General features: G+C 37.8%; 1 protein-coding gene across 1 annotated transcript; it reads right to left on the bottom strand.

Annotated features, from left to right (window-relative positions):
• Nucleotides 1–930: 930 nt before the first annotated feature.
• Cul2 (cullin 2) lies at nucleotides 931–9,478 on the bottom strand. The gene is made up of 9 exons (XM_017176750.3): nucleotides 9,328–9,478; nucleotides 8,865–9,047; nucleotides 8,250–8,474; nucleotides 7,109–8,186; nucleotides 6,159–6,276; nucleotides 5,988–6,094; nucleotides 1,743–2,114; nucleotides 1,566–1,679; nucleotides 931–1,506 (listed from the first exon to the last, which is right to left on the bottom strand). The coding sequence occupies exons 2-9, from the start codon at nucleotides 8,981–8,983 to the stop codon at nucleotides 1,375–1,377; spliced, it is 2,265 nt and encodes a 754-aa protein (XP_017032239.1). The 5' UTR covers nucleotides 8,984–9,047; nucleotides 9,328–9,478; the 3' UTR covers nucleotides 931–1,374.
• Between the last annotated feature and the right edge of the window lie 330 nt (nucleotides 9,479–9,808).

The following is a 9,808-nucleotide window of genomic DNA, read 5'->3' as shown; positions in this document are numbered from 1 at the left end:
ATAAATTTTGTATTGAAAAATATTTAGAGGTAGAGGAGTTATAGGGAATCTCCCGAGTCGCCTCCAAAAAAAGTTGGTTTGCGGTGTACATCCTAACTGTCCACAGAATCATCCGATCTACAAAAATTATACCTCATTCGTTAAAGGATAAGTGTCCCGAGGTATTCTCGAAGCGTTTTTATTTTTAAAATTTTTTCCCTATTTTTTATCAAAATTTGAAGTCAAAACCCCGATTTTTGACTAAAAAATTAAGTTAATTTGTTAAATAAAAAATATAAGAAAATTAAAAATTAAAAAAAGCTCGACGAGAATACCTGTAGAATTATCTAAAGAAGTTATGTTCCAAATTTCAAACCGATTGGTTCAGTATATTTTTAGTTATCGTGTACACCGATTTTCAAAATGGCATTTTTCAGGAGAGCGCTTTAAACTTTGTGATTCTCATGCATTGAACACCTACCGACCTTCGTTCAGCTCCGCATAACTTCGTCAATTTTACTATGATTGATGTAAAACTTGGACACAATATTCTTAAAATATTGAACTTTTAAAATAAAAAATAAAAAAAAATTTACGAAAAAAAAAAATTAAATACCTTACCCCCCCCTTAAAATGAATGACAAACACAATAAAGAACTTAATAAAGCAAAGCCTCACCGTAGTATGGAAAATACAAAAGGTTGAAATAACTAAGTGAATACATTTTTAGCAAGAAAACATTTTACCAATTGTACCTAAGGTCAAAAGAAGTTTAAAAGCACTTTGCTGTTTAATAAAATACATAACACGAATAATGAGCAATGAAAAGATGACAACTGAGCGTAGATCTTTTATAAATAAATATAGTTTTTCCACAATCTGTGTAATCTGCAGCCAATTAATGCGGTATCTGCTGAGGATGGGGCAAGGGTAGGAATTATACCGTTGATATCATATATATACTTTCCGTGTTTATTATACATTCTCCTTCAACTCAATTCAATTTGGGTTTTGATGTGTGTTTGTGGTGTGATAAATATAAAAATACATCAAAGAAATATACATGTCTACACTTACAAAGGATCGATTCATTAAATAAAAAACGAAGCAAAACTAACTAATCTAAATTATAAAGTATCGAGTAACAACACAATCTTTTATTCCAATGCGGCCAAGATTAGAGAACAAAAACAAGATAGCCTAAACGTTCGTTTGTTTCTTCCGTAAAGAATATTTTGAGCGTAAGGTTGATGGTAGTTTGCTAGGATCCTGTCCATGCATGAGGGGCTTTAGACAAGATGAGTTAGCCGCCTTCCGCCAAGAATTACTCTGTGTGTGTTTGTTGTCAGTGTGTATTTAATTGGTTTTTCAGAATCAAGTATTCTCTGCTTTAGTCTAGGCCATGTAGCTGTATTCGTCTCCCGAATTCGCTGTTCGCTCAATATATTGTTTGTCGATTAAGGACTCCACACACTTCTTGATCATGGCTATGTTGGGCGTAAAGCTAACCTTTGATAGTGAGAGAACCTGTAATGGAAAATATAATTGGTAGGTGTATGGAACACGGCTTTCTTTCCTCTTTATACCTCCTGTATCAGTGCATTGTGCTTCAGGACCTTGCGTGATTTCATAATCCTTACAATGGCCGCCTGCAGGAATAGTTTGCGATCCTCGTCCACCGAGTTGATTGTGTGTTCGACCTAAGAGCAATTACATAATGCATAGGGTATAAGATGTTCCAACTGCAATTGGTCTCTGCTTACCTCCTGCGGCGTTTCCTTTTGCAAAGCCGAGCTTATCTTAAACTTTGTACGCTTATTTGTGTAATCCAAATTCAATTCAATTCGAGTCTCCCCGGCGAGATTCTCTGCTGAGCTGGCATTCAACAGCTTCGACTCGATCATTGGCTGCATGTGCTTCTGAAACGTTTCGTCGTTCAACTGAAGCGTATTTTGTATTTCCCGACAACTCAGACTGTCGCAGGTCTCAAATAGCAGAATTATCGCCATCTGGTACGTTTGCATCGTTACGATGTACGACTTCTTCAGGTGACTCAGTTTCAGTTCGCCGTGACACATGTGATGTAGCCAGGTTAGCTTGCGACCACTAAACAGTTTATGGTAGTAGTCCTCGAACTGGAAAATAAAAATAATACAATTTTAATATGGAAACATGTATTTTGAGAAACGACCAGGCTGTATTTTTTTTCTTAAAAATAATATACTTATTATGTTTACAGTTTTCCATTCCCAGCTTTACATATTCTCTACATCTACCGATCGCTTCTATGGCAGCTATAAGATATAGTCGTCCGATTTTCATAAAACTAAAACCGAATATCTGAAATATTAACAAGAAAGGAAGCTAACTTCGGCACGCCGAAGTTTGTATACCCTTGCAGATTGGTTTTCATATTTATATTATAAATTAATTATAATGCCGAAACAGAGTTTCACAAAATTTTACCTATACTTATTATGTTTACAGTTTGACAGTTAGAGTTATACATTCCCAGCTTTATATTTTCTCTACATCTACGGATCGCTTCTATGGCAGCTATATGATATAGTTGTCCAATTTTCATAATATTGTTACTAAAATTATGAAATAATACTAAGAGCTCATGTCTCAAAGTAGATGAAAATACGTTGAAAAACAACGAAGTTATAATTTTTTTTCGATTAATTTCCCGATCGTTCCTATGGCAGCTATAAGATATGGGCATTTCCATGGTGTCGCACGCGACATTCGTACGCATTCAAAGCAAAAAAAAAAGTATGGTACATTTTATTTTTATTTCTTTTAAAAATATTAACTTATAGCTCTTGCCTAGGGCTATAATTGGTGTTAGTGTTGATTTTAAGATTTAAAAAAAATTGAAGGGTTCGCACGCGACAAAAACAGAAGTCACTTTACGCGGCGAGCTGTTAAAACACTGATTTTAGCGAAACGGCTGGGAATATTTTAATGAAACAAATTTTAAAATGTTATGCGATAATGTCATTTTCATATGCTTTAATTTGCAATCAGAAATTTAGTGTAGTTTATTTTTTATTGAATTTTAATAAGGTGTCGCACGCGACAGTTTTTATCATCATACTTTGCATGTAATTTTTTACTATTTAAGTAAATTAGAAGAGCATATATCCATTTTATTTCGACTTTTTGCATTCTTCTTGTGATGTTAGTAAACAACAATCAAAGCATAATGCCTCGGTTTGGATGTAATTATCAAAAGAAAACAGGCCCATTTTTATGATGTTTTTCATCAAAATAATGAAAAATCGTGTTTGCGCGAATATGCATTCGAATATTTCGAAATTTGTTTTAGAATATGATAAAGCCCTTCAAATTTAATGAATTGACCCTTTCCTAATGTTTCTATGTTGGAAAAAAAACATTTTAGAGAAGTTTTAGTTCTTTGGCCGCGGTTGACATTTCTGTGGAAATGCCCATATAGTGGTCCGATTTTCATAAAATTTTTTAAAAAATTCTGAAATAATATAAAATGGCTATATCTCAAAAATTATGGAATAAAATTGAAAAACAGCCAAGTTATAATTTTTTTCTAAAAATTTATCGAACATTTGTATGGCAGCTATATGATATAGTCGTCCGATTCTGATAACTTTAAAACTGAGGGACTAGTTTGCGTAGAAACGGACAGACGGACATGGCTAGATCAACTCGGCTGTTGATGCTGATCAAGAATATATATACTTTATAGGGTCGGAAAGGTCTCCTTCACTGCGTTGCAAACTTCTGACTGAAATTATAATACCCTGCAAGGGTATAAAAAATGGCCGTATCTCAAATGATGAAAATATGTTGAAAAACAGCCAAGTTATAATATTTTTTTTACACGTTTATCGAACATTTGTGTGGCAGCTAAATGATATAGTCGTCCGATCCGGCCCGTACCGCAGTGAGAGTATATTGAAGACTATATGCAAAGTTACATTTAGATAGCTGTTGATTTTGATCATGAATATACAGAGGTAGTCAAAAGTATTTACACAACGAGCAAGTTGCACCTCCCAACTTCTTTCCGATGTTATTTTTGTTATTGTTGACCAATTTTCTTGAATTTTTGCAAAAGGAGGTGAAAGTAAAGTATTTACGCATAATTTGTTATCACCCTAAATTTAATCCTATTCAATATTATTATACCCTTGCAGGGTATTATAATTTCAGTCAGAAGTTTGCAACGCAGTGAAGGAAACGTTTCCGACCCTATAAAGTATATATATTCTTGATCAGCATCAACAGCCGAGTCGATCTAGCCATGTCCGTCTGTCCGATTGTCCGTCTGTCTGTCTGTCCGTCTGTCTGTTTCTACGCAAACTAGTCCCTCAGTTTTAAAGCTATCTGAATTAAACATTGCATATAGTCTTCTATATACTCTCACTGCTATATATGTCGGAACGGGCCGGATCGGACGACTGTATCATATAGCTGCCATACAAATGTTCGATATATTTGTAGAAAAAAAATTATAACTTTGCTGTTTTTCAACATTTTTGAACCATTTTTTAGATATGGCCATTTTATATTATTTCAGAATTTTGGTAAAAATTTTATGAAAATCGGACGACTATATGATTTAGCTGCCATAGGAACGATCGAGAAATAAATAGGAAAAAAATTATAGCTTCGTTGTTTTTCAACGTATGTTTATCTACTCTGAGATATAAGCTTTTTTTTATTATTCTAGAATTTTGGTATAAATTTCATAAAAATCGGACAAGTATATATTATAGCTGCCATAGAAGCGATCGGTAATTGTATAAAATATATAAAGTTGGGAATGTAAAACTGTAACTGTCAAACTGTAAACATAATAAGTATAGGTAAAATGTAATGAAACTCTGTTCTGTGAGTGCTTTCAGCATTTAAATCTATAATATAAACATAAAAACCAATCTGCAAGGGTATACAAACTTCGGCGTGACGAAGTTAGCTTCCTTTCTTGTTAATGTTTTAACTTCCTTTATTAATAATTAGAAATTTTAGGTCTTGCATCGACGAAGGCTTTCTTTCCATTGTCTGGAATTTAGCTTATTAAGCTATGGCCAAAATAAATAGGCATATTTTCTTTTGCTTTTATCTTTCGTATACTTCTTTAGATAGCTTCTGCATAAATCAAGATCAAGATCATAGATCAAAAATTAGGAAAATTGGTAATTAGTTTTTAGTCCAAAATCGGGGTTTTGACTTCAAATTTTAATAAAAAAATCGAGGAAAAAAATAAAAACGTGAGTACCTTGGGACACTTATCCGTAGGCAATATAGTTTTTTGACATCGAATGTTTTTGTGGACAGTTAGGTTGTACACCGAAAACCAACTTTTTTTTTAAGGACTCGGGAGATTCCCTATTACTTGTAAGCCTGTAAATATTTTAAGCTAACTTTAGCAGTTTCGACACAACATTTCATGCTATGACCGCATGTATGCTGAACATATTCTGAAAATTTCAGGAAAATCGGTTAAGTTGTTTTTTATAAATCGGGTTGACCAGTTGGAAAAACGTGGTTTCGAGAAACACGCAAATGAAATAATCGTTGCAGGAGTAATTTGTATGTTCTGTGATGAAACTTCGTAACGAGAAATCCTTTTAAATACATATAGATCATAAATAAGAAAAGCAATTTATGAACGATTTTTTGAAACCGTCACATGGGTCAACCCCCTTAAGTTGTTTAGTTCGAGCTGTTTTTTAAAAGTGGTTTCAGGATATGTAGGAGCGATTTGGTTTAGACAGGCAGATTACAGATAGACAATCCAGAAAACATTTAATTGGGAAAGGGCCACGAAAATCTTGTTTAATGAATATCTTTTAAACGGAATGTCGGCTTCAAATTATTGAGGTTAGCAGCGATTTAAGATCCAGACTATCTCCTCTCTGGAGGATACTATAAAAAAACATTCCGTCCCAGGGCAGCTTTACATAGTCAGCTTACATTTATGAATTATTTTCAATACGTAGATGTGTAGGTTTGAAACGTACCATTTTGATTGATTTCTCAAATTCCTGTGGCACTGCGAACGGTATAACTTGTGTCGATCCCAAAGGCCAAGCTCCAGCTTGTAGTACCTTTATTGAGAGATTGATACCTGCATAGCAAGCACTCTTTTTTAAAACAATAATTAAAAGACAGCATATGGCAAAACAGCTCACCCAAATCCACATCCGTGTCCTTTAAGTGAGTGTTGAACTTGTTGTTCAGATCTGTAGATACCGATATATCCGTAAACATTCGATGGAGTTTATTTGTAAATTCATAGCCACAGGCTTGCTATAAGTTAAAATGAAGAACATGTAAATTATTAAATATGTAAATATATACAGGTTAATGTTGTTGTAATGTTATTGTAACATTTATTTGAGGGGGTGGTAAAGTATGTAATTATTTTGTTCGTAAATATTTTTATTTTAAGGCTCAATATCTCAAGAATATCGATCATAGCAAAATTCACAAAGTTATGCAGAGTTGAACGTTGGTCGGTTGGTGTTAAATGCATGAGTTTTACAAAGTTTAAAGGCTTTTCCTGAAAAATGCCATTGTGAAAATCGGTGTACACGATAACTCAAAATCTACTGAATAGGTAGGTTTCATTTAATTTAACAATTTAACTACATTTTTTAGTAAAAAATCGTGGTTTTGACTTCCAATTTTGATAAAAAATTGGGGAAAAAATTTATAAAAATAAAAACGCCACGTGAGTACCTCAAGACTCTTATCATTTAACAAATGCATTCTAGTTTTTTAATATCGGGTGATTTTATGCTATTTAATTTAATAAACTAACTTTAGCCGCTTCACCACAATACATTCGACCCGTTTTTCACCGAACTAGCCTTACCCCTCCCCCACATATGGGGTTGTAAAACAGGCCACTTTTTAAATATTTTTTTTGTGGAGAAACAGATAGTTAAAAAAGCCTATTTTGCTTAAAAAAAGGTTACATTGTTGAATATCTATGAAACAAAAAAGCACAACACCAGGATGAGCAACGTCATACGTTTTATTTTTGCTCGTCCTTCTCTTGAATCAATGCTCGAAAGCCAGAGTTTAGATTAAACCCTTAAACCCTTCTTCAACTACATTTTAACAGTGTAACACATACCTTCAATCGATTGATCATTCCCTCTTCAGCATCCATGCTCTGGCTTTGCTCATGGATAAGACGCTTGGCCAATAGCCGACTGTAGAATTTCTGGTAGACATCCTTATCCTCGATATACTTAAAAATGGTTATGTTGTTGGTAAGCTTCTGATCGATCTCCGCCTCGCAGGTCTTCGACTTCTTCAGTAACGTATCACAGTATTTGGCCACATATTCAGCGCTGCGGCACGGCTGGCGCTCGGTGGGACGGCGATTGATTACGCTAGCGCATGCCTTGTCTAACGCGCTAAGGAAGAGTGAGTCGTTTTCGAAGACGTCGGCAATTAGCTCCTGGAACTTTTGGTGCACCTTCAGCATATTTTCGACGAACGCTATGTGAATGTTTTCGCCCTTGAGCGCAACGACAGTCTGCAAGCCCTCGTTCTTGATGTGCTCGAGGAAGGTTGTGATGAGCTCGGCCTTGAGGTTGTCGGGTATCGGCTTGAGCACAATGTACATGTTGCGCAGGTCCTGTCGCCGCTCCTCGGACACCATTTCGCGGCACTCCGAGTAGATAAAGCCCAGCCGATCGTTGATGAACTTCTCCTCGCACTGCTTGCGCAGTTTTTGCAGCGAACTGACGTGCAGGAACTTCTGGGCCCGCCGGCTCTCGTACTCCAGTATTCGGATAACCTCCTGCATGTACTCCGAAACGGAGCAGCGCTGGAGCAGCTTGTTGGCCTCGTCTGTGTAATAGGTGCCGCTGGCCTCCAGCATGGGACCCTCGAAGAGCTCCTGGTATAGCTTCAGCGATCCAGTTTTCTTATAGTCCTGCACCTCCACAAAACTGTGAATCACGCCGTTAATGATTTGGACGCGGTGATGATCCAGCGTTCCGTTGCTGGCCCTATCAGCAGCAATCCCTTCCAGTATATGGCGCACGAGCTCGGTGGCCAAATACTCAACCATGTACAGGCGCCAAATGTCGAGCCCCAATTCGCCAATCTCCATCTGCTCGGCGGCATCACTGGACAGGTTTCCGTAGAACGATTCCGTATCGGTGATCTTCTGCTTCTTGATGTGCTGCTGGTTAAGGTAGCTAGGGAGGAGGCGTGGATTACTTGGCGTTGCACTCAAGGTTACTCCCCGACTGGATACTCACATGTACAGCTGGTGCAAATACTTGATCCCCTGGCTATACTCCATCCAAGTGGTGTAGTACCTATGGAGTAGGTCCGGCCCGCCGTTTGAGTTGGAACCTTCTCCCTCGATCAGCACCTTTTTGGCCAGCATTTCCTGGACGTGCTGCTCAAGGAAGTGCTTTGTCTCACTGTAGAGGCGATCGGCCATCGGTTCCGGCTGGGCCACGCACAGCGTGTACACGTCGCTATACGATGTGGGTGTGGGGCGGCGGTTGGAGGTAAAGACGTGAATGTGTTAGTGTGTTTTATTTTAGCGATCCCAAATTTTGGCAACTCACGCTGCACAAAACATATAGAAACAGTGGAGGTCGAAAAAATAGTACTCTTATGTATTTGCAATCCTGGACTCGTTTCGAGTCCATAATTATTGCATAATTTGATTGGAATGGGTTGAGGAGAGATTTATTGGGCTCTGTTGATTACAAATTTTCTGCAATTCATTGGCGATCCTACAGTTAGGTTGATACACATATGTGTATTCCAATTGGTTGTGGCAACTCTTCCCACTTCCTCACACAATTTTAGTTTGTGGGTGCTATTGTTTTGACCCCTGGTGCAGGGTTTGCCAGACTCACCTGAAACTTGTGTTCCACACCGATCGCTCCACCTTGGTGAGAGTTATCACAGACTCGGCGATGCAGCGCAGGCGCGGCCAAACATCGACAAACTCGACTATTTTGGGCTTGAGCGACATCTCGACTGGGTCTGGCTCTGGATCCTGGGTCCTCCGTCTGGGGCTGGATGTGAAGGTGTTTTGGCTGCGGGATGGTGCGATATTTAGAGCTCAATGGTTGCGTGATTAGGGGACACACGGTCTGCGCGAATGCAGTTGCAAGCGGACGAACGACCCTCAAACAACGTCGGCAAAGGCGACTGCTTTTTGGCAAAATCGGGCGGCTCGCTCGCCTTTTGTGTGGGGGCTGCGGCCGCAGCTTGGCAGTTGTTGGCCTTGCCCTCGGCCCATTTAACTGCTGACCAGTCGTCGCCACGCGGAGCCGCGGGGTGCAGTTGCAGTGGCTTGTTGGCGGCTACACTCACCTACTGCTTAAGATATTATATTTACTGATTAATTACGCCGAGAATTTAATTTTTTGCACTTTTTTTGCTATCGAAAAATGATGGGTCGTCGTCGTCAGACGGGGACGATAACACAGGGTTGCCCTGGCTCTGCCAGGGCTGCACACACACGAAAGAGAAAAAAGGAGAGTTTCCACTGCACAATCACAGCTGTTCAAATAGCTCTTATGTAAAATAAATATATATAATCTAGGCTGGATTACTGAAATTACTGGTGATGTATCGCGATAGTACGCCGTAAAGAAAACGAGACTAAAAAGGATTTATACGAACAAAATAGCCACACTGTAGAGCTGGAAACATATCGATCTTCAGTAAATCGATATTTTTCCTAATAAGTTCTTAGAATAGATCGATTAAAACCGAAATTGGAAATATTTAAAATTATATATTTTTATTTATCACACACTTGTAGTTTTATTAAACTACACATTTTATCTAT

This window comes from Drosophila kikkawai, chromosome 2R (assembly GCF_030179895.1).
Source record: "Drosophila kikkawai strain 14028-0561.14 chromosome 2R, DkikHiC1v2, whole genome shotgun sequence".
Lineage (NCBI taxonomy): Eukaryota > Metazoa > Arthropoda > Insecta > Diptera > Drosophilidae > Drosophila > Drosophila kikkawai.
This window is presented reverse-complemented; position numbering and strand designations above follow the sequence as displayed.